We start from the raw sequence: 24616 nt of genomic DNA on the forward strand, positions 1-24616 counted from the left end.
ATGTATGTGTGAATTTTCATCTGAGCTGCCTCCTGGACTTAGCTCTGCTAAAACATTTGTCACATTTCTTCATATTAGGTGTCGTAAGTTGAAATCACCCAGCAACATGATATCTGGGGCAGGAGTTACATTTTCCAGACAATAGTCAATTTTCAGAGCTGTTCCTTGAATTGTTGGGAAGTTGTATCAGGTGGCTTGTATACAACTAATAACTTCTGTAGCTGGAGTGGCTAAGAAAGAAACGAAGAGGTGTATATGTGCTGAGAGGTTACTGTAATTCCTTTTTATGAGATTAAAGTATTTTTGGCTGGTGGTGAATAGGTAACATGCAGCCTTAATGACCCTCATGTAATTGGCACGTTCTAAGTCCCATTAACCAACTAACCTAAATCAGTTGTGTAGGACGGAGAATAAGGTTGATTTGCCCATATATCTCAACTTACCTGAGGATTTCCTCAGGGAACTGTCAGTTATGAGCTGAATGCTATTACACTGAACTACAGGTCAGTTGATATATCAGTACATGGGGCTACTCACCTAGTGAATATAGATGATGGTGGTCCATCTCTTGAAGTAGGTGAGCATCGAGAGTAATATGCTGGCCCCCACGCCCACATCCCTCAGGCTGGGACACACCCACACCCACACTTCCCTCAGGCCCCCACTCAAACCTTGCGCCAGACACTGCCGCCTCCCCGCCTCCTGCAACATACACGTAAAACACCAGAAAAAAACTATGACAAAATGAACAACAAAATTATTGGTACAAGCAGTAGGGGAAAATAAAGACCCATTAAGTGCCACTGTAATCTTTGTACGTCCATCTATCCATATCTTTACTATGCACCTCATCCACTGGCATGGGGTGCATAATAAAGATATTAAGTAACATGTAAACTTTATGATTACTTGGCCAAAATGTATTGCGTAATAATAAGTGCTTTGAAATTGGGCAACTACATGAGGTATGGAAGATGGTAAATCTAGACCCCATTTTTAAGAAAGGAGACAGACACGAGGCACTAAACTACAGACCAGTGTCACTGACGTGTATAGTGTGCAGAGTCATGGAGAAGGTTATCAGAAGGAGAGCGGTGGAGCACCTAGAACAGAGCAAGATTATAAACGACAACCAGCACGGATTCAGAGAAGGAAAATCCTTTATGACAAGGTAACATCAGTAAGACACGAGAGAGAGGGGTAGGTAGATTGCATTTTCTTTGACTGCAAGAAGGTCATCGACATAGTCACAAGAGATTAGTGCAAAAGCTAGAGGATCAGGTACACATAACAGGAAGGGCATTGCAATGGATCAGAGAATACCTGACAGGGAGGCAACAGTGAGTCATGGTACGTGACGAGGTGTCAGAGTGGGCACCTATGACGCACGAGGTTCCAAAGGGGTCAGTCCTAGGACCAGTGTTATTTTTGGTATATGTGAATGACATGACGGAAGAGATAGACTACTCAGAAGTGTCCCTGTTTGCAAATGATGTAAAGTTAACGAGGAGAATTAAATCAGATGAGCATCAGGGAGGACTACAAAGAGACCTGGACAGGCTGGAAGCCTGGTCCAGCAACTGACTCCTCGAATTTAACCCCGCCAAATGCAAAGTAATGAAGATCGGGGAAAGACAAAGAAGACCGCAGACAGAGTATAAGCTAGGTGGCCAAAGACTGCATACCTCACTTAAGGAAAAGGATTTCTGGGGTGAGTATAATACCGAGCACATCTCCTGAGGTGCACATCAACCAGATAACTGCTGCAGCATATGGGCGCCTGGCAATCCTGAGAATAGCATTCTGATATCTCAGTAAGGAATCTTTCAAAACTCTGTACACTGTGTACATCAGGCCCATACTGGAGTATGCAGCACCAGTTTGGAACCCACACTTGGTCAAGCACGTCAAGAAATTAGAGAAAGTGCAAAGGTTTGCAACAAGACTAGTTCCAGAGCAAAAGGTGATTGTCCTACGAAGAAAGGTCAAGGGAAATCGGTCTGACGACACTTGAGGACAGGAGGGTTAGTGGAGGCATGATAACGACATACAAAATACTGTGAGGAATTGACAAGGTGGACAGAGACAAGATGTTCCAGAAAGGGGACACAGAAACAAGGGGTCACAATTGGAAGTTGAAGACTCAGATGAGTCAAAAGGATGTTAGGAAGTATTTCTTCAGTCACAGAGTTGTCAGGAAGTGGAACAGTCTAGCAAGTGACGAAGTGGAGGCAGGCACCATACATCGTTTTAAGAAGAGGTTTGAGCTATGACTCGACCCCTGCAACCACAAATAGGTGACTACACACACACACACACACGCACACACAGTATTATTTCTGAATCCTTCCTTTTAGAGGCCTGGACAGTCGAGACGGTAGAGTGCCCGACTGTCAATTTATAGACCGTGGTTTGAGCCCTTCGTCCACCCATATCTATCTATCTATCTCTCTCTCTCTCTCTCTCTCTCTCTCTCTCTCTCTCTCTCTCTCTCTCTCTCTCTCTCTCTCTCTCTCTGTGTGTGTGTGTGTGTGTGTGTGTGGTGGAGGTAAACTCACCTTGCAGCACTCTAATGTTAGCGGTGGACCAGCGTTGCCAGGTAGCCTGACGTGAAGTCTTCACTGCACATGCCCGTGCCATGCCCACTGGCACCACCACGCCCACCTGCTCTCCCAGGTACACGCGCTGGTGGGTTGCCTGCCACAGACGCTGTGAGAACATACCAAGGGCAGCCTGCCAGGCGAAAGAGATTATTAACATGGGACTTTGTCAACTCTTCAGTGTTCACCCACAAACTCAAAACCAAATTCCCACATCATATAATATGAAAACAATACATTTATGCGTTATATATAAAAGAAAACCTTTAAATTTGTGCTTTGATGCTCATGAACAACTCCTGATCCAAGGAACTGGAGCTACCGTCACTTGCCTCAGATAAAAGGTTTTCCCGGGATATCAAATAATGAGGAGGACCTGAGAAACAGTAGGTGGAGCAGCACTGCTGATCACCACCCATTGTATTAATCGGGTGATGAATGAAGTAAACAGAGAGGGGTCGAACTGCTACATAATAAGGACACTCATAATTATCTAGGAGACCCAAGGTGATGATAGCTGTTATGTACAACCCACCACTCAACAGCAGGAATATGAGAAGAGCAACAGGACAGTGGTGGCCACAACAGCAGGGGCAGCTAGAATAATAATAATATAACAACTGAGTGTTATATTCCTTGCCCGAAGTCCTCTGCATTTCTGGCAGACCTAAGACTAACTTAAGATTAATAAGGTAATAAGAGCGCAGTAACTGTATATAAGGTCATTAGGTGAGTTACAATGAATACAAGAAAATTGACTAGTTTATTAGTTCATGTTATATAACTTTAATAAGTTTGGTAGAGAACAATTATATTTTTGATTATTAACCTGAGGTGGACACAATGGAATAATTAACATTTGAGAGGATTACATATACTGAGACTAAGTATATATTGATTATAATGTTTTAACTAAGTTAATGATATTCAGCAAATGCATGTATAGTTTTTACATATGTATTTATGGTGGGCGAGGATAGGTTAAGGAGATAAGGTGTTTCCGAAGTGTAGTTTTAAAAATGCCGAGTCAGTGGTTCTGGAGATTTCTGGCAGAGAGTTCCAGATTTTGGGTCCTTTTATATACATTGAGTTTTTGAAAAGATTTAGCCTGACACAGGGAATGTTACAGAGATTTTTGTGCCTAGTATTGTGTCTATGGGTCCTGTTGCAACTGTCAAGAAAGCGCTTCAGGTAGAAATTTATATTAGACTTGGGTGTTCTGTTAATGCAGGTTGCACAGTAGTACGAGTGAATGTTTTGTATAGTGAGTAAGTTTAGGTGTTTGACGTGGGGGGGGGGGTTGTCTAGCTGTGGATTGTGTGATCATTCACACTGCAGCTTTTTGTTGGGTTATTATTGGCTTTAGGTGACTTGTTGTTGTGGAACCCCAGGTACAAATTGTATAGTTGAGGTAGAGGTAGATCAGTGAATGGTATATTGTAAGTAGTGCTGTTTGTGGTACATAGTAACGTATAGTTCATGCCAACTGTTTTAGATACTTTTTTTGTTATGTGTTGGATATGGGTGTTGAATTTCAGGTTGCTGTCATTTTTAGACAGGAATTTTCCCTCATTATGTTTAGCAATAATGATGTTGTTGGTATAAACCTTGGTAATAAATACCGACAAGTTGGTTTAGAAAGACAAGTAAGCAAACACTATGACATTTATTAGAAAACGTTTCGGTCATGGGACCTTGATCACTTCTATTAGAAGTGATCAAGATCCCAGGACCGAAACGTTTTCTAATATGTCATAGTGTTTGCTTACGTGTCTTTCTAAACCAATGATGTTGTTAAACATAATGTTTAGTTGGACCTCACTTGCTCTACTTCCAAACAATGTAAAAATTTTGTCTATGTTCAGTGTAAGTTTACTGACAGTCATCCAGGTTGCTATTTTTGCGAGCTCTCCATTAACAAGAGTGTTGAGTGAGGATAGATTAGGGTGAGAGATGACAAAACTCGTGTCGTCAGCAAAGAGAATAGGCGTAAGTTTTTGTGACACGCTTGGAAGGTCGCTGATGTATGAAAGGAAAAGGAGGGGGCCAAGAACGCTTCCCTGTGGTACACCAGTATCCAGGGTCTTGTTGAAGAGGTTGTGTCCTTGATAGAGACGTATTGCTTTCTATTAGTAAGGTACGACTTGACATGTGCAAATGCGTGTCCTCTTATACCGTAATGATCAAGTTTGAGGAGTAGGATGTTGTGGTTTACTGTATCAAAAGCTTTCTTAAGTCGCTAGAGTCCAAGCGGGTATTCGCTTTTTCAAGAGCTGTATAAATTAAGTTAGCATTTTTATTAAAGCGTCATTTGTGCTTTTGTTTTTCTTGAAGCCAAACTGGCAGGGGTTGAGGATGCTTTGTGATGTTATGAAGGAGCATAACCTTTTGTGTATAAGCTTCTCGATGATTTTGGAAAGTAAAAGCAAGTTTGATATTGGCCAATAATTGTTTATATCTGTTAGGTCACCACCTTTGTGTATTGGTGTAATCCTTGCTATTTTGAGTGATGCCGGGAAAGTGTTGGTTTCTAGTGATTTGTTAAAGAGTAATACAATGGTGAGTGAAAGGATATGAGCCGCTCGTTTGTACAGTAGTGGTGGTATTTGGGTTACATTTCCTGATTTGTTTTTTAGAGAATTAATAATCATGGTAACCTCAGTGGGCTCTATTGGTGTAAGACAGAGAGATGTTGGGAAGTATCCATCTAGATAATCAGTTAGTTTAATATCTTTATTATGCACCCCACACAGGTACATAATGGGTCCAGGGACTGGACCCCAAAGTTTTGATAGCTGGACAAGTTGCAAAGATAATGAACTCCAGGTAGATCTGGTCACAATCATGAAAACTTACAAAGGTAATGAACCATCTACACGTCAATACACGGTTACAATCATGAACATAAGATATTATCTCCTTTATAACATAATAATAAGGTATTAAAGGACCCCACTGGAAATAAGTCACTTTGTCTGACCTTTTTTTTGGGTTATCCCAGGTTCTCTACACATATGCTGCTATGTATGATAATCTGTGTAATTGTGTTTGTGTATACCTAAATAAACTTACTTATAACAAATTACAGAGTAATGAGCCATTAGCTCGGGCAACGATAATTGGAATTTTACTGGCGAGATTTGATCCTATATTTGAGAAGAAGTCATTTATCTTGTTAGCTGTATCAAGTGGCTGGAGTTTCGGTTTGTTTGGTTTAGTTAGTACAATATTACTAGTTCTGTTCGGTTTATGGTGCCCAGGATCTGAGAGAGTGTCGTCCACGTCTTTTTAATATCTCCTCTCGTTTCCTGGAGTATACCTGGAGAGGGTTTCGGGGGTCAACGCCCCCGCTGCCCGGTCTGTGATCAAGCCTCATGGTGGATCAGGGCCTGATCAACCAGGCTGTTACTGTTGGCTGCACGCAACCTGACGTACTAACCACAGCCCGGCTGGTAAGTAAGTAAGTAAGTAAGTAAATTTATTCAGGTATACACAAATACAGTTACATAGAATTATCATACATAGCAGCATATGTGTAGAGAACCTGGGATAACCCAAAAAAGTCAGACAGAGTGACTTATTTCCATTGGGGTCCTTTTACCTTATTATTATAATATAAAGGTTATAATATTTTCTTATTATTCTATAATGAAGATAACATCTTATTATCATACTAAAAAGACTATCTACTACACGAGGGTCATTAAGACTATCTACAATACGAGGGTCATTAAGACTATCTACTACCCGAGGGTCATTACGACTATCTACCATACGAGGGTCATTACTAGGAATAAGGTAAAATTTACACGTATGTTAGCTAAAAAAATAGAAAATCATTCCCCTCCCTTTCTGTAGCTTCATTCAGTCAAGTACTGACTTTAGGTGCTTATCCAATGCCTTCTTGAAGACAGTCAGGGGTCTATTGGTAATCCCCCTTATGTATGCTGGGAGGCAGTTGAAAAGTCTTGAGCCCCTGACACTTATTGTGTTGTCTCTTATCGTGTTAGTGACACCCCTGCTTTTCATTGGAGGGATGTTGTATTGTTTGCCGAGTCTTTTGCTTTCATAGGGAGTGATTTTCGTGTGCAAGTTTGGTACCAGTTCCTCTAGGATTTTCCAAGTGTATATAATCATGTATCTCTCCCGCTTGCATTTTAGGGAGTACAGGTTTAGGACCTTCAAGCGTTCCCAGTAATTTAGGTATTTTATCTCCGTTATGCGCGCCGTGAAGGTTCTCTGTACATTTTCTAGGTCAGCAATTTCACCTGCCTTGAAAGGTGCTGTTAGTGTGCAGCAATATTCCAGCCTAGATAGCACAAGCGACCTGAAGAGTGTCATCATGGGCTTGGCATCCCTAGTTTTGAAGGTTCTCATTATCCATGCTGTCATTTTTCTAGCAGATGCGATTGAGACAATGTCGTGGTCTTGAAGGTGAGATCCTCTGACATTATCACTTCCAGGTCTTTTACATTAGTTTTCGCTCTATTGTGTAGCTGGAATTTGTTTTATACTCCGATACAGTTTTAATTTCCTCACGCTTTCCATATCGGAGTAATTGAAATTTCTCATCATTGAACTTCATATTGTTTTCTGTGACCCATTTAAAGATTTGGTTGATGTCCGCCTGGAGTCTTGCAGTGTCTGCAGTGGAGGACACTGTCATGCAAATTCGGGTGTCATCTGCAAAGGAAGACACGGTGCTGTGACTTACATCCTTGTCTATGTCAGATATGAGGATGAGGAACAGGATGGGAGTGAGTACTGTGCCTTGTGGAACAGAGCTATTCACCGCAGCCGCCTCTTTGTGTTCTATTTGTCAGGAAATTATAGATCCATCTACCAACTTTGCCTGTTATTCCTCCATCACGCATTTTGTGCATTATTACACCATGGTCACACTTGGCAAAGGCTTTTGCAGTCTGTGTATACTACATCTGCGTTTTGTTTGTGTTCTATCGCATCCAGGACCTTGTTATAGTGATCCAGTAGTTGGGACAGACAGGAGCGACCTGCTCTAAACCCATGTTGCTCTAAGTTGTGTAATTGATGGGTATCTAGATGGGTAGCGATATTGCTTCTTAGAACCCTTTCAAAGATTTTTATGATATGGAACGTTACCGCTATCGGTCTGTAGTTCTTTGCTTTTGCTTTACTGTCCCCTTTGTAGAGTGGGGCTATGTTTGTTGTTTTTTTAGCAGCTGTGGGACGACCCCCGTGTCCATGCTCCCTCTCCAGAGGATGATAGGGGGCTTCTTGCAGTTCTTGATGAACACGGAGTTCCACGAGTCTGGCCCTGGGGCAGACTGCATGGGCATGTTATTTATCGCCTCTTCGAAGTCATTTGGTGTCTGGATAATATCAGATAGGTTTGAGTCTACTAAATTCTGTCTCGCTCATAAAAAAATTCATTTAGGTCTTCGACTCTCAGTCTGGTTAGCGACTCGCTAAAAACAGTCATATTGGGATTCACTCATTTCCTTGCTGTCATCTGTGTAGGACCCATCTCGTCTAAGTAGGGGCCCAATACTGGATGTTGTTCTCGACTTTGATTTGGCACAAGAAAAGAAATATTTTGGGTTTCTTTCAATTTCATTTATGGCTTTTAGTTCTTCCCGCATTTCTTGACTCCTGTAAGATTCCTTTAGCTGTAGTTTGATGTTTGCTATTTATCTGACCAGTGTCTCCCTTCGTATTACAGATACATTTCGCTCTTTTAGTCACTCTGTTATTCTTTGCCTTCGCCTGTATAGGGAGCGCCTTTCTCTTTCTAGTTTACAATCTAGACACAGAGTTGGATCCGTGTTGCTTAGTCTATCTTCCCAGTTTATATCACTTAGGACCTGGTTGACTTGGTCCCACCTTATGTTTTAGTTACTGAAGTTGAATTTGGTGAAGGCTCCCTCGTGACTGATCACATTTTGTTGGTCTGAGGCCCCCGGCATACCTGTCTGAACCTCTGTTATGTTGTGATCTGAGTATATTGTTTTTGATATGGTAATATTTCGTATCAGATCATCATTGTTAGTGAAGATGAGGTCCAGTGTATTTTCCAATCTTGTTGGCTCTAATATTTGTTGGTTTAAGATGAATTTGGTGCAGAAATTTAAAAGCTCATATGTGTGCGACTTTTCATCTGAGCTGCCTCCTAAGGTTATGTCTGATACAGCATTATTTGCTACAATCCTCCATTTTAGGTGCCTTAGGTTGAAATCCCCCACGAGCAAGATGTTTGGGGCAGGAGCTGGAAGATTTTTCAAGACAGTGGTCTATTTTCAAAAGCTCTTCCTGGAATTGTTGGGAAGTTGCATCTTGAAGCTTATATACAACCACAATGACCAGGTTTCGGTTCTCGATCTTTACTGCCAAAATTTCAACTACATCATTTGAGGTATTCAGTAGTTCTGAGCATATCAGTGACTCTGTGACGTACAGGCCAACCCCCCTTCCCTCCTTTTGCCTGTTCACTCTGTCGCATCTGTATGGTTATAACCTGGAATCCATATTTCATGTGGATCTTTGTGAAAACCGCGAACATTGAGTTTGACTCTGTAAGCAGTCCACAGATGAAAGATATTTTGTTGTTCGTTGCTGGCTTTAGACCCTGTATATTTGCAAAGCTGAATGTCGTCGGATTAGTGGTACTGGTGTTGTTTTGGAGTGGAGGCCATCGACCGTGATTCCACTCCAGAAATGATCGGAGTTGGTGTACGATTTCTGTCATTTCCTGCCAGCTTTTTTTCCTTTCCTGGCGCTAAAAAAAAAAAAACTGTCTATCTGGAGTGGCTGTGGCTACCCAGGTTTTCCCATGGTCTGAATGTTCTGTATCTTCTTGCCCCCTTTAGGTGGTGTGTCTGACAATATAAGTTATAGCACTGTCTTTCCTGAACTGAAGATTGACACATTGCAGGATGGAAGGTTTCATTTTCCTGTTGTCATGTGGGCATGGCATTTCCTGGGATGGTCAAAGTTGCACGTCCCATCTGTTTTCCCAGATATTTCATGCCTGCAGATACCTAATGCTAAGAATTTGCATAGGTCCGATTTATGTTTACCTTGGTTTTTCGTGACTGCATTTCCTACTCGTGCGTGTTTTCCTGTCTCTTTACTATCCTCAGCACTTGTACTAACAATGGTGCCTTCACCAGTTTTTTCCTGGTATTTTGTTTTCACTATTCCTCGAGGCATCCCCTTCTTTACTCTCTCCAGTGGTATCGCTAGTTTGTAGCTTTGGGTTTTGCATATCCTTGTCTACACTTGTTTCCCCACTAAAGCTCCTGTCTCCCTCCAGGTCACCAACTTTCATTTCTGTATTCTTACAGTTACTGTCTACCAGGACATCATCTGCACCAGGTGTGATAGCACCATCTGGCCCAGTACTTTTGTTTTCCCATCTGTTATAGAATGCTGTCAGGTTTTCTATGAAGGCCATTATGATGTTTCCGTCTTTTATTACCAATGTGACTTTCTTCCACAGTTGGTTCTCATTTGGACATACCCAAAAACACTGCAGTGAATCTATTATAAGAATTTAGTTGCTTGGACTTTCTGATTAATTTGGTGAGGAATTGACGTATAGTGTTTGATAAATTCTTTAGGTATTAAGCCCGTGGCCTGGTGGCCACGGGCTTCACACGGCGAGGGTCTGGGTTCGATTCCATGCGAGGGTAAAAACATTAGGCGTGTTTCTTTACACCGGTTGTCTATGTTCACCCATCAGTAAAATGGGTACCTGGTGTGGGTCGCATCCTGGGACAAAACTGACCTAAATTGCCCAAAATGCTCTGCATGACAAGCGACTTTTTATATAGCAGTATGTCAGTGATGTCAACTGGGACTGTATACCTTGTACATGTACTGGTAGTAAATAAAGATATTATTATTATTATTATTATTATTATTATTGTTGTTGTTGTGTTTGATATTAAATTATCTTAGAACGGTGTTAGTAAGTCATGGGCAACTTAGTCTTTTTTAGTGATCTGTTTAGTTTTTATGGGACAATGTTTATTATATAATCTCTGTATTTTGTTTAGAAATATGTCTACCCATTGACTGATAACAACAGTATTGGAAAATTCTGTAGGCCAGTCAACTGAGTTTAGTTCTGTAGTGAAGTTACTTATTGTTAAGTAAGACACATATGCAACAGTTACGTATCTTTATTTCGAAACGTTTCGCCTACGCAGTAGACTTCTTCAGTCGAGTACAGAAAAGTTGATAGAAGCAGAAGAATCTTGAAGTAATCAGTGAAGTTACTTATTGATGCCTCACCATGGAGTCGAAAAGAGAACTTATTTTATTCCAATGTTGCTTACAAATGTTTGTTATGAGGAAAGTTGGGTAGTGGTCAGTAGTGTCGTCCGTGATTATCCCCGCTTTTAGGAGGAGCTAGTGTGTTTGTCCATATGTGGTCAATTATGGTTACACTCATCTCGGTCTTGTTGGTTTTGTAACTGGTGGTATGAGTAGTGTATTGTTCATATTGTTAACTCGGAGCCTCCTACTCGTAGGAGACCCCGAGTTATCGTTTACTAAAGACATAACATACAAACAAGACTTGCAACTACCGGAGTACCAACTCATGGCCTCCTACGAGTGAAACACCTGTATTTCCACGTGACTTCCTTGTCTTGCCACGAGATTATATTTAATATTAAGAGTATCGATGTAATCTTGTCGCTTCATCCATGCTGTACCACTGATTGATTGATGTTGGTTCGCCGGTTCTTCGGGCCCGGGTCTTCTCCAGATGGCGACCCGGCAACATGCTGTACCACTTCTCATCTGTATGGGCAGTTGTAGTACCATGGAGTGATCCTGCACGACTGCAGTCTACAGAAGCACCAAACACAGCTGCCAAGCTTGATCCTCCTCCTTTATGGTATAAACTATGATGTTTTTTATTTTACTCTTATCAATAGATATTATCATATTTTAGGTATTCGGGTGCGCTGGCAAATTTTAAGTGGGAAGTCCTGTCTATGGAGCGAGTTGAGACTCTTCTTTCAGAGTAAAGGTACTCTCGTAGACAAACATGCACAGCCTAAACCTCCTTACTCAGGAAACCTGATTATTATTATAAAAACAAGAGTTAAATCCACAAGGGTCACGGCGCTGCAGGGAGGGATGTGTAGAAGCAGAAAAGTGTGCGAAGGTCAAGAATAAGTAAGAGTCAGGGGTGTGCAAGTAGGGGGTTATTAACGTAGTGGTGGGGTTAGTACAAGCAAAACTTAAATCAAGGATGATTCAAGGGGCTAGTTTAAGTTAAAAAGTCAAAAAGATATTCTACAGTAAAGGCAGAAGTTTCAGCAAGGCCGTCAAGACTGTTGGGGCAGTTTAGATGTTGGAAGTGAGTCTTGTGTGAGACAACCTCTTATATATGTTGGCCGGATACGATCTGACAGTCTTCACAGCGTGGTGCTGGTTGTTTGTGTATGTTATATCCATGAGTGAGTCGCATGTGTCCAACATGTAAGTGCGAGAGTGCAGTCTCCCGAACTTGACAACGATGGAAGATACCCAAAATGCTCAACGTGGTTTGACATAAAACAATTTGTCGTGCTCCAAGACGGACCAACATTGTTGCCAGCGGTTGCGGAGGTGGTGAGACAACACTGAACAATAGTCTGAGCAAGGAATACCCATAAGGAAAATCTGAAGCTCTTGAATGGCTGACCGAGCGACAGAGTCTGTATGTTCACTGCCACGAACATGTCCAGGGACTCAGCAAAATACGACTTTCTGCATGCTAGAAATGTGACATGAGTAAGGATTCATTTCCCACACTTAAGGAACTCAAACTAACAACACTAAAACAAAGTGGAAGGGAGGGAATACATAAGCATGATTAGACAGAGTGGACAGACAAGCAGCTTGAGATGCGACGGGGTACAGGAGACAGGAAACAATCCGGGCAACCCATCTTCGCAAGTTTATATGGGTTTCTCACATGCGGTTTGTAACTTGAAAAAGCCCACTGTGTGGGCGAAACGTAGTCAATAAAGGATCACATTATACTGCATATGTGTTTATATTTCCATTGTAGCAAATTTCTTGGTTTACGTTACTTAGGTTATTTAGGTTACAATCGGCTAGTTTACAGATTAACTGAATAATGTTGGACTGTCCTCTATCAGTTAAAATTATCCAATTACAAGATACCATAAGAGCAATAAATAAATATAAGATAAACGTGATAAATGGTACTTACGTGTGAACAAAAAGAACAGGGACCCATCAAACACAATAGAATAACAGACAACAGGGATCACCAAGCACATCAAAACAGACAACGGGGACCCATCAAACACAATAGAATAACAGACAACAGGGACCACCAAGCACATCAAAACAGACAACGGGGACCCATCAAACACAATAGAATAACAGACAACAGGGACCACCAAGCACATCAAAACAGACAACGGGGACCCATCAAACACAATAGAATAACAGACAACAGGGACCACCAAGCACATCAAAACAGATAACGGGGACCCATCAAACACAATAGAATAACAGACAACAGGGACCACCAAGCACATCAAAACAGACAACGGGGACCCATCAAACACAATAGAATAACAGACAACAGGGACCACCAAGCACATCAAAACAGACAACGAGGACCCATCAAACACAATAGAATAACAGACAACAGGGACCACCAAGCACATCAAAACAGACAACGGGGACCCACCAAGCACAACAGAATAACAGACAACAGAGACCACCAAGCACATCAAAACAGACAACAGGGACCCACCAAGCACAACAGAATAACAGATAACAGGAACCACCAAGCACATCAAAACAGACAACAGGGACCCACCAAGCACAACAGAATAACAGCAACAGGGACCACCAAGCACATCAAAACAGACAACAGGGACCACCAAGCACATCAAAACAGACAACAGGGACCACCAAGCACATCAAAACAGACAACAGGGACCACCAAGCACACCAGAATAACAGACAACAGGAACCACCAAGCACATCAAAACAGACAACGGGGACCCACCAAGCACAACAGAATAACAGACAACAGGGACCACCAAGCACAACAGAATAACAGACAACAGGGACCACCAAGCACATCAAAACAGACAACAGGGACCCACCAAGCACAACAGAATAACAGACAACAGGGACCCACCAAGCACAACAGAATAACAGACAACAGGGACCCACCAAGCACAACAGAATAACAGACAACAGGGACCCACCAAGCACAACAGAATAACAGACAACAGGGACCACCAAGCACAACAGAATAACAGGCAACAGGGACCCACCAAGCACAACAGAATAACAGACAACAGGGACCCACCAAGCACAACAGAATAACAGACAACAGGGACCACCAAGCACAACAGAATAACAGACAACAGGGACCCACCAAGCACAACAGAATAACAGACAACAGGGACCACCAAGCACAACAGAATAACAGACAACAGGGACCACCAAGCACAACAGAATAAATCAAATACAATTTGAAGCTCTTTAAAGTGTGATCCACTTAACTGTGTTAGCAAGAGTGTAATACTGTGAGTTATTAAGAGAAGAAGCAAGAGTTCATCTGGAAACAATAATTAGTTTGACTTGTTATTCGTCTTTGTATGTTGAAAATCCTATTTAAGTAATTTAAGTAACTAGTTAGTAATCTGAGGACAGGTATGATAGTTACATTGTGGGAACAACATCTGTGTATAACTACTTTGTTCTATATGATAGTTACCTTCTGGTAACTATCATATAGAGCTTATTTCTTGGGTGGCATTGAAAATTGGGTTGGGCAAATGTTTTGTTAGTGGGATGAATTGTAAAGGACCTGCCTAGTATGGGCCAACAGGCCTCCTGCAGTGTTCCTCCTTTCTTATGTTCTTATGAAACACACGCAGTAACTACCTTATGCCGTATGATAGTTATACTGTGCCAGCAATAGCTATAAATCATTGTAATATTCTATTACAAAAGATGGGTTTGATACACGAGGTGATGAAGTGTCAGCGTGAGCTGGGAAACTTTAGTAATGTGATGAGGATATCGACCAGGATTCTTTTGTGTTGACTAGAAGAATCAAGAATATATTTTTAAAATAACATTACTATTAATATTGATACCTTTAATGCAAGACTTGCATACTTCCAGCAGGTACTGAAGTCTTCTTACACATGACTGGAATGTTTTCTTACAGAGGATGACATTCCAGGACTGGAAGTTTGTACCTCCATATCAAGGAGAGAGGACTGGGCGTCACGCTCTCTTGGACATGTCTTCTTCCCGCCCCTTCCCCCACTACCTTTTCCCCACCACCCTTTCCCTACCTCCCTTCCCCCCACCATCCTTCTACCACTCCATCCCTCACGTCCACATCTCCCCGTCTTCTCTGCACCATATTATCTCTCTCCTCCATTCACGCCCATGCTGCTTCAAGCTTCCTCTGGTAGTTGCTTCATGCACTCTCATCATGTACACGTCATGCACTCTCATGTACACGTCATTCACTCTCATCATCTACAAATCATTCAGTCTCATCATGTGCACGTCATGCACTCTCATGTACACGTCACTCTCATCATCTACAAATCATTCACTCTCATCATGTACACGTCATTCACTCTCATCATGTACACGTCATGCACTCTCATCATGTACACGTCATTCACTCTCATCATGTACACGTCATGCACTCTCATCATGTATACGTCGTTCTCATCATCTACACATCATTCACTCATCACGTACACGTCATGCACTCTTATTACGTACATGTCATGCACTCTCTTCATGTACACGTCATGCACTCATGTATACATCTCACCCATTGCTACCAGTCAGTGTGTATGGTCATGTCTGTACACATCTCAGTCTGCGAGGGTTGATCCCCAGCACTATGGTTCACTCTCTAACTTAGTATTAATAAATTAGACACATGTGCAGCTCTTGGGTATCTGTATTGAGGAAACGTTTCGCCACACAGCGGCTTCATCAGTCCATACAAAGGAGAATCGTGAAAAACAGGATAAGAATGGGTACGACCTACTTCCACACTGAATAAATGTGACACCACCTATGACTGCTGCACCTCTCCTGCCTACGGTATATAAGCTACTTCTCCGCACATATGCTGTATTCTATTCAAGATTGATGGACTGACCACATCGACTCGAGGCTGAGGGACTGATTACATCAGTCTTATCCTGTTCTTCACGATTCTCCTTTGTATGGACTGATGAAGTCACTGTGTGGCGAAACGTTTCCTCAATAAAGATACCCAAGAGTTGCACATGTGTCTAATTTATCAACGTGTCAGTTCTCTGAACCATTCACCTACAACTTAGTATTATTATCTAAGATGGTGACTAACATCAAATACACAACTTCTCTCCAGGATAATAAAACAAATGCCACAAGAATAATGGGGAGAATTATGCGAACATTTAAAAGAGACAAGTCACGACAATGACGATATTATTATTCAAATTAATTATGTTTGAAAATCTATAATATTGTAATATTGTTCTGTGTTCAGAGGGAGTGTCAAGACTGGTGTTCAGAGGGAGTGTCAAGACTGGTGTTCAGAGGGAGTGTCAAGACTGGTGTTCAGAGGGAGTGTCAAGACTGGTGTTCAGAGGGAGTGTCAAGACTGGTGTTCAGAGGGAGTGTCAAGACTGGTGTTCAGAGGGAGTGTCAAGACTGGTGTTCAGAGGGAGTGTCAAGACTGGTGTTCAGAGGGAGTGTCAAGACTGGTGTTCAGAGGGAGTGTCAAGACTGGTGTTCAGAGGGAGTGTCAAGACTGGTGTTCAGAGGGAGTGTCAAGACTGGTGTTCAGAGGGAGTGTCAAGACTGGTGTTCAGAGGGAGTGTCAAGACTGGTGTTCAGAGGGAGTGTCAAGACTGGTGTTCACAGGGAGTATCAAGACTGGTGTTCAGAGGGAGTGTCAAGACTGGTGTTCACAGGGAGTATCAAGACTGGTGTTCAGAGGGAGTGTCAAGACTGGTGTTCAGAGGGAGTGTCAAGACTGGTGTTCAGAGGGAGTATCAAGACTGGTGTTCAGAGGGAGTGTCAAGACTGGTGTTCAGAGGGAGTGTCAAGACTGTGTTCAGAGGGAGTGTCAAGACTGGTGTTCAGAGGGAGTATCAAGACTGGTGTTCACAGGGAGTATCAAGACTGGTGTTCAGAGGGAGTGTCAAGACTGGTGTTCAGAGGGAGTGTCAAGACTGGTGTTCACTGGTGTTCAGGGAGTATCAAGACTGGTGTTCAGAGGGAGTGTCAAGACTGGTGTTCACAGAGGGAGGGAGTAGTGTCAAGACTGGTGTTCAGAGGGAGTGTCAAGACTGGTGTTCAGAGTGTCAAGACTGGTGTTCAGAGGGAGTGTCAAGACTGGTGTTCACAGGGAGTGTCAAGACTGGTGTTCACAGGGAGTGTCAAGACTGGTGTTCAGAGGGAGTGTCAAGACTGGGGTTCAGAGGGAGTGTCAAGACTGTATCAAGTGGTGTTCAGAGGGAGTGTCAAGACTGGTGTTCAGGGAGGGAGTATCAAGACTGGTGTTCAGAGGGAGTGTCAAGACTGGTGTTCAGAGGGAGTATCAAGACTGGTGTTCAGAGGGAGTGTCAAGACTGGTGTTCAGAGGGAGTGTCAAGACTGGTGTTCAGAGGGAGTGTCAAGACTGGTGTTCAGAGGGAGTGTCAAGACTGGTGTTCAGAGGGAGTGTCAAGACTGGTGTTCAGAGGGAGTGTCAAGACTGGTGTTCAGAGGGAGAGGGAGTGTCAAGACTGGTGTTCAGAGGGAGTATCAAGACTGGTGTTCATAGGGAGTGTCAAGACTGGTGTTCAGAGGGAGTGTCAAGACTGGTGTTCAGAGGGAGTGTCAAGACTGGTGTTCAGAGGGAGTGTCAAGACTGGTGTTCAGAGGGAGTGTCAAGACTGGTGTTCAGAGGGAGTGTCAAGACTGGTGTTCAGAGGGAGTGTCAAGACTGGTGTTCAGAGGGAGTGTCAAGACTGGTGTTCAGAGGGAGTGTCAAGACTGGTGTTCAGAGGGAGTGTCAAGACTGGTGTTCAGAGGGAGTGTCAAGACTGGTGTTCAGAGGGAGTATCAAGACTGGTGTTCAGAGGGAGTGTCAAGACTGGTGTTCAGAGGGAGTGTCAAGACTGGTGTTCAGAGGGAGTGTCAAGACTGGTGTTCAGAGGGAGTGTCAAGACTGGTGTTCAGAGGGAGTGTCAAGACTGGTGTTCAGAGGGAGTGTCAAGACTGGTGTTCACAGGGAGTGTCAAGACTGGTGTTCACAGGGAGTGTCAAGACTGGTGTTCAGAGGGAGTGTCAAGACTATAGGAAGGCACTGGAGTGAGAGTAGTAAGTGTAAAACAAACTGAGGGAAGAACACAGGTGTCATAGGTACTCTGACACAACACTCTTAACATACGTCCTTCATCAATGTTCAACTTAACATTACAATACAATTTTATTTCTTTGCTAAGTTACAATGTGTGTTTTACATTTCATAATTTGATTGGTACAAAGAAAACCACTATTAGGCCGAGGCATTTCCGCCAGTTTACATGGTTCACCGCCATTCATCTTAACATTAGTAGTTATCATAGTGCTCCATACCTCTAGTGTTGCCACTGTTGTTATAGTGCTCCATACCTCTAGTGTGTTGACACTGTTGTTATAGTGCTCCATACCTCTAGTGTGCTGACACTGTTGTTATAGTGCTCCATACCTCTAGTGTGTTGACACTGTTGTTATAGTGCTCCATACCTCTAGTGTGTTGACACTGTTGTTATAGTGCTCCATACCTCTAGTGTGTTGACCATACCTCTAGTGTGCTGACACTGTTGTTATAGTGCTCCATACCTCTAGTGTGCTGACACTGTTGTTATAGTGCTCCATACCTCTAGTGTGTTGACACTGTTATAGTGCTCCATACCTCTAGTGTGTTGGCACTGTTGTTATAGTGCTCCATACCTCTAGTGTGTTGACACTGTTGTTATAGTGCTCCATACCTCTAGTGTGCTGACACTGTTGTTATAGTGCTCCATACCTCTAGTGTGTTGACACTGTTATAGTGCTCCATACCTCTAGTGTGTTGACACTGTTGTTATAGTGCTCCATACCTCTAGTGTGTTGACACTGTTATAGTGCTCCATACCTCTAGTGTGTTGACACTGTTGTTATAGTGCTCCATACCTCTAGTGTGTTGACACTGTTGTTATAGTGCTCCATACCTCTAGTGTGTTGACACTGTTGTTATAGTGCTCCATACCTCTAGTGTTGCCACTGTTGTTATAGTGCTCCATACCTCTAGTGTGTTGACACTGTTGTTATAGTGCTCCATACCTCTAGTGTGTTGACACTGTTGTTATAGTGCTCCATACCTCTAGTGTGTTGACACTGTTGTTATAGTGCTCCATACCTCTAGTGTGTTGACACTGTTGTTATAGTGCTCCATACCTCTAGTGTGTTGACACTGTTGTTATAGTGCTCCATACCTCTAGTGTGTTGACACTGTTGTTATAGTGCTCCATACCTCTAGTGTGTTGACACTGTTGTTACAGTGCTCCATACCTCTAGTGTGTTGACACTGTTGTTACAGTGCTCCATACCTCTAGTGTGTTGACACTGTTGTTATAGTGCTCCATACCTCTAGTGTGTTGACACTGTTGTTACAGTGCTCCATACCTCTAGTGTGTTGACACTGTTGTTATAGTGCTCCATACCTCTAGTGTGTTGACACTGTTGTTATAGTGCTCCATACCTCTAGCCACTGTTGTTATAGTGCTCCATACCTCTAGTGTGTTGGCACTGTTGTTATAGTGCTCCATACCTCTAGTGTGTTGACACTGTTGTTATAGTGCTCCATACCTCTAGTGTGTTGGCACTGTTGTTACAGTGCTCCATACCTCTAGTGTGTTGACACTGTTGTTATAGTGCTCCATACCTCTAGTGTTGCCACTGTTGTTATAGTGCTCCATACCTCTAGTGTGTTGACACTGTTGTTATAGTGCTCCATACCTCTAGTGTTGCCACTGTTGTTATAGTGCTCCATACCTCTAGTGTGTTGCCACTGTTGTTATAGTGCTCCACACCTCTAGTGTGTTGCCACTGTTGTTATAGTGCTCCATACATCTAGTGTGTTGACACTGTTGTTATAGTGCTCCATACCTCTAGTGTGTTGACACTGTTGTTATAGTGCTCCATACCTCTAGTGTGTTGACACTGTTATAGTGCTCCATACCTCTAGTGTGTTGACACTGTTGTTATAGTGCTCCATACCTCTAGTGTGTTGACACTGTTATAGTGCTCCATACCTCTAGTGTGTTGACACTGTTATAGTGCTCCATACCTCTAGTGTGTTGACACTGTTATAGTGCTCCATACCTCTATGTGTTGACACTGTTGCTATAGTGCTCCATACCTCTAGTGTGTTGACACTGTTATAGTGCTCCATACCTCTAGTGTGTTGACACTGTTGTTATAGTGCTCCATACCTCTAGTGTGTTGCCACTGTTGTTATAGTGCTCCATACCTCTAGTGTGTTGCCACTGTTGTTATAGTGCTCCACACCTCTAGTGTGTTGACACTGTTGTTATAGTGCTCCATACCTCTAGTGTGTTGGCACTGTTGTTATAGTGCTCCATACCTCTAGTGTGTTGCCACTGTTGTTATAGTGCTCCACACCTCTAGTGTGTTGACACTGTTATAGTGCTCCATACCTCTAGTGTGTTGGCACTGTTGTTATAGTGCTCCATACCTCTAGTGTGTTGACACTGTTGTTATAGTGCTCCATACCTCTAGTGTGTTGACACTGTTATAGTGCTCCATACCTCTAGTGTGTTGGCACTGTTGTTATAGTGCTCCATACCTCTAGTGTGTTGACACTGTTGTTATAGTGCTCCATACCTCTAGTGTGTTGACACTGTTGTTATAGTGCTCCATACCTCTAGTGTGTTGCCACTGTTGTTATAGTGCTCCATACCTCTAGTGTGTTGACACTGTTGTTATAGTGCTCCATACCTCTAGTGTGTTGACACTGTTGTTATAGTGCTCCATACCTCTAGTGTGTTGGCACTGTTGTTATAGTGCTCCATACCTCTAGTGTGTTGACACTGTTGTTATAGTGCTCCATACCTCTAGTGTGTTGCCACTGTTGTTATAGTGCTCCATACCTCTAGTGTGTTGCCACTGTTGTTCTAGTGCTCCATACCTCTAGTGTGTTGGCACTGTTGTTATAGTGCTCCATACCTCTAGTGTTGCCACTGTTGTTATAGTGCTCCATACCTCTAGTGTGTTGCCACTGTTGTTATAGTGCTCCACACCTCTAGTGTTGCCACTGTTGTTATAGTGCTCCACACCTCTAGTGTGTTGACACTGTTGTTATAGTGCTCCATACCTCTAGTGTTGCCACTGTTGTTATAGTGCTCCATACCTCTAGTGTGTTGCCACTGTTGTTATAGTGCTCCACACCTCTAGTGTTGACACTGTTGTTATAGTGCTCCACACCTCTAGTGTGTTGACACTGTTGTTATAGTGCTCCATACCTCTAGTGTTGCCACTGTTGCTATAGTGCTCCATACCTCTAGTGTGTTGCCACTGTTGTTATAGTGCTCCATACCTCTAGTGTGTTGACACTGTTGTTATAGTGCTCCATACCTCTAGTGTGTTGACACTGTTGTTATAGTGCTCCATACCTCTAGTGTGTTGACACTGTTGTTATAGTGCTCCATACCTCTAGTGTGTTGACACTGTTGTTATAGTGCTCCATACCTCTAGTGTGTTGACACTGTTGTTATAGTGCTCCATACCTCTAGTGTGTTGACACTGTTGTTATAGTGCTCCATACCTCTAGTGTGTTGACACTGTTGTTATAGTGCTCCATACCTCTAGTGTGTTGACACTGTTGTTATAGTGCTCCATACCTCTAGTGTGTTGACACTGTTGTTATAGTGCTCCATACCTCTAGTGTGTTGCCACTGTTGTTATAGTGCTCCACACCTCTAGTGTGTTGCCACTGTTGTTACAGTGCTCCATACCTCTAGTGTGTTGACACTGTTGTTATAGTGCTCCATACCTCTAGTGTGTTGCCACTGTTGTTATAGTGCTCCATACCTCTAGTGTGTTACCACTCTTGTTATAGTGCTCCATACCTCTAGTGTGTTGCCACTGTTGTTATAGTGCTCCACACCTCTAGTGTGTTGCCACTGTTGTTACAGTGCTCCACACCTCTAGTGTGTTGGCACTGTTGTTATAGTGCTCCATACCTTTAGTGTGTTGGCACTGTTGTTACAGTGCTCCATACCCCTAGTGTGTTGGCACTGTTGTTACAGTGCTCCACACCTCTAGTGTGTTGGAACTGCTATAGTGCTCCATACCTCTAGTGTGTTGGCACTGTTGTTACAGTGCTCCATACCCCTAGTGTGTTGGCACTGTTGTTATAGTGCTCCACACCTCTAGTGTGTTGACACTGTTGTTATAGTCCTCCACACCTCTAGTGTGTTGGTACTGTTGTTATAGTGCTCCATACCTCTAGTGTGTTGACACTGTTGTTATAGTGCTCCATACCCCTAGTGTGTTGGCACTGTTGTTATAGTGCTCCACACCTCTAGTGTGTTGACACTGTTGTTATAGTGCTCCATACCTCTAGTGTGTTGACACTGTTGTTATAGTGCTCCATACCTCTAGTGTGTTGGCACTGTTGTTATAGTGCTCCATACCTCTAGTGTGTTGGTACTGTTGTTATAGTGCTCCATACCTCTAGTGTGTTGACACTGTTGTTATAGTGTTCCATACCTCTAGTGTGTTGACACTGTTGTTATAGTGTTCCATACCTCTAGTGTGTTGGTACTGTTGTTATAGTGCTCCATACCTCTAGTGTGTTGGCACTGTTGTTATAGTGCTCCATACCTCTAGTGTGTTGGTACTGTTGTTATAGTGCTCCATACCTCTAGTGTGTTGGCACTGTTGTTATAGTGCTCCATACCTCTAGTGTGTTGGCACTGTTGTTATAGTGCTCCATACCTCTAGTGTGTTGGCACTGTTGTTATAGTGTTCCATACCTCTAGTGTGTTGGCACTGTTGTTATAGTGCTCCATACCTCTAGTGTGTTGACACTGTTGTTATAGTGTTCCATACCTCTAGTGTGTTGACACTGTTGTTATAGTGTTCCATACCTCTAGTGTGTTGGTACTGTTGTTATAGTGCTCCATACCTCTAGTGTGTTGACACTGTTGTTACAGTGCTCCACACCTCTAGTGTGTTGGCACTGTTATAGTGCTCCATACCTCTAGTGTGTTGGCACTGTTGTTACAGTGCTCCACACCTCTAGTGTGTTGGCACTGTTATAGTGCTCCATACCTCTAGTGTGTTGGCACTGTTGTTACAGTGCTCCACACCTCTAGTGTGTTGGCACTGTTGTTACAGTGCTCCACACCTCTAGTGTGTTTGCACTGTTGTTACAGGGCTCCACACCTCTAGTGAGTGTTGGCACTGTTGTTACAGTGCTCCACACCTCAAGTGAGTGTTGGCACTGGTGTTACAGTGCTCCACACCTCAGGTGAGAGTTGGCACTGTTGTTGCAGTGATCTATCTGAAGGATGAACAGTGCTGAAGCAGTGTTCTACACTGCTTATACAAGTATAAGCAGTGCTGAACACTGCTTATAGTTAAATATATCGAGAGTGAGAGAGAGAGAGAGAGAGAGAGAGAGAGAGAGAGAGAGAGAGAGAGAGAGAGAGAGAGAGAGAGAGAGAGAGAGAGAGAGAGAGAGAGAGAGAGAGAGAGAGAGAGAGAGAGGTGGGGGCCGCTACGCACCGATGACCAGGGTCACACTTCGTTGCGCAAATGAACGTACACACACACACACACACACACACACACACACACACACACACACACACACACACACACACACACACACACGGACACACACATACACACACATGGAAAAGATTATCAGGAGGGAGTGGCTGAACACCTAGAACGGAACAAGATTATAAACGACAACCAACACGGATTCATGGAAGGCAAATCCTGTGTCACAAACCTTCTGGAGCTTTATGATAAAGTTACAGAAGTAAGACACGAGAGAGAGGCGTGGGTTGATTGCATTTTCTTGGACTGCAAGAAGGCCTTCGACACAGTTCCTCACAAGAGACTAGTGCAGAAACTAGAGGATCAGGCGCGTATAACAGGAAGGGCACTGCAATGGATCAGAGAATACCTGACAGGGAGGCAACAACGAGTCATGGTACGTGATGAGGTATCACAGTGGGCACCTGTGACGAGCGGGGTCCCACAGGGGTCGGTCCTAGGATCAGTGCTATTTTTGGTATATGTGAATGACATGATGGAAGGGACAGACTCAGAAGTGTCCCCTGTTTGCAGATGATGTGAAGTTAATGAGGAGAATTAAATCTGATGAGGATCAGGCAGGACTTCAAAGAGACTTGGATAGGCTGGACACCTGGTCCAGCAACTGGCTTCTCGAATTCAACCCTGTCAAATGCAAATTCATGAAGATCGGAGAAGGGCAAAGAAGACTGCAGACAGAGTATAGGCTAGGTGGCCAAAGACTGCAAACCTCACTCAAGGACCATAACACCGAGCATGTCTCCGGAGGCACACATCAACCAGATAATTGCTGCAGCATATGGGCGCCTAGTAAACCTGATAATAGCGTTCCGATACCTTAGTAAGGAATCGTTCAAGACACTGTACACTGTGTATATCAGGCACATACTGGAGTATGCAGGACCAGTTTGGAACCCACACCTGGTCAAGCACGTCAAGAAATTAGAGAAAGTGCAAAGGTTTGCAACAAGGCTAGTTCCGGAGCTCAGGGGTATGTCCTACGAAGAAAGGTTGAGGGAAATCGAACTGAGGATATTGAAGGACAGGAGGGTCAGGGGAGACATGATAACGACGTACAAAATACTGCGTGGAATAGATAAGGTGGAGAGAGACAGGTTGTTCCAGAGAGGGGACACAGAAACAAGGGGTCACAATTG

General features: G+C 43.2%; 1 protein-coding gene across 1 annotated transcript in view; it reads right to left on the reverse strand.

Moving 5' to 3' along the window:
* LOC128696433 (uncharacterized) overlaps positions 1–24616 on the reverse strand; it is a 319925-nt gene that overhangs the window by 135097 nt on the left and 160212 nt on the right. The window contains exons 2-3 of the mRNA XM_070092242.1: positions 2559–2733; positions 538–702 (exon numbers count right to left, since the gene is read on the reverse strand). Coding sequence (XP_069948343.1) covers positions 538–702; positions 2559–2733 — 340 coding nt within the window. The remainder of the gene's footprint in view (positions 1–537; positions 703–2558; positions 2734–24616) is intronic.

The sequence above is a fragment of the Cherax quadricarinatus genome, chromosome 39 (genome assembly GCF_038502225.1).
Source record: "Cherax quadricarinatus isolate ZL_2023a chromosome 39, ASM3850222v1, whole genome shotgun sequence".
NCBI lineage: Eukaryota > Metazoa > Arthropoda > Malacostraca > Decapoda > Parastacidae > Cherax > Cherax quadricarinatus.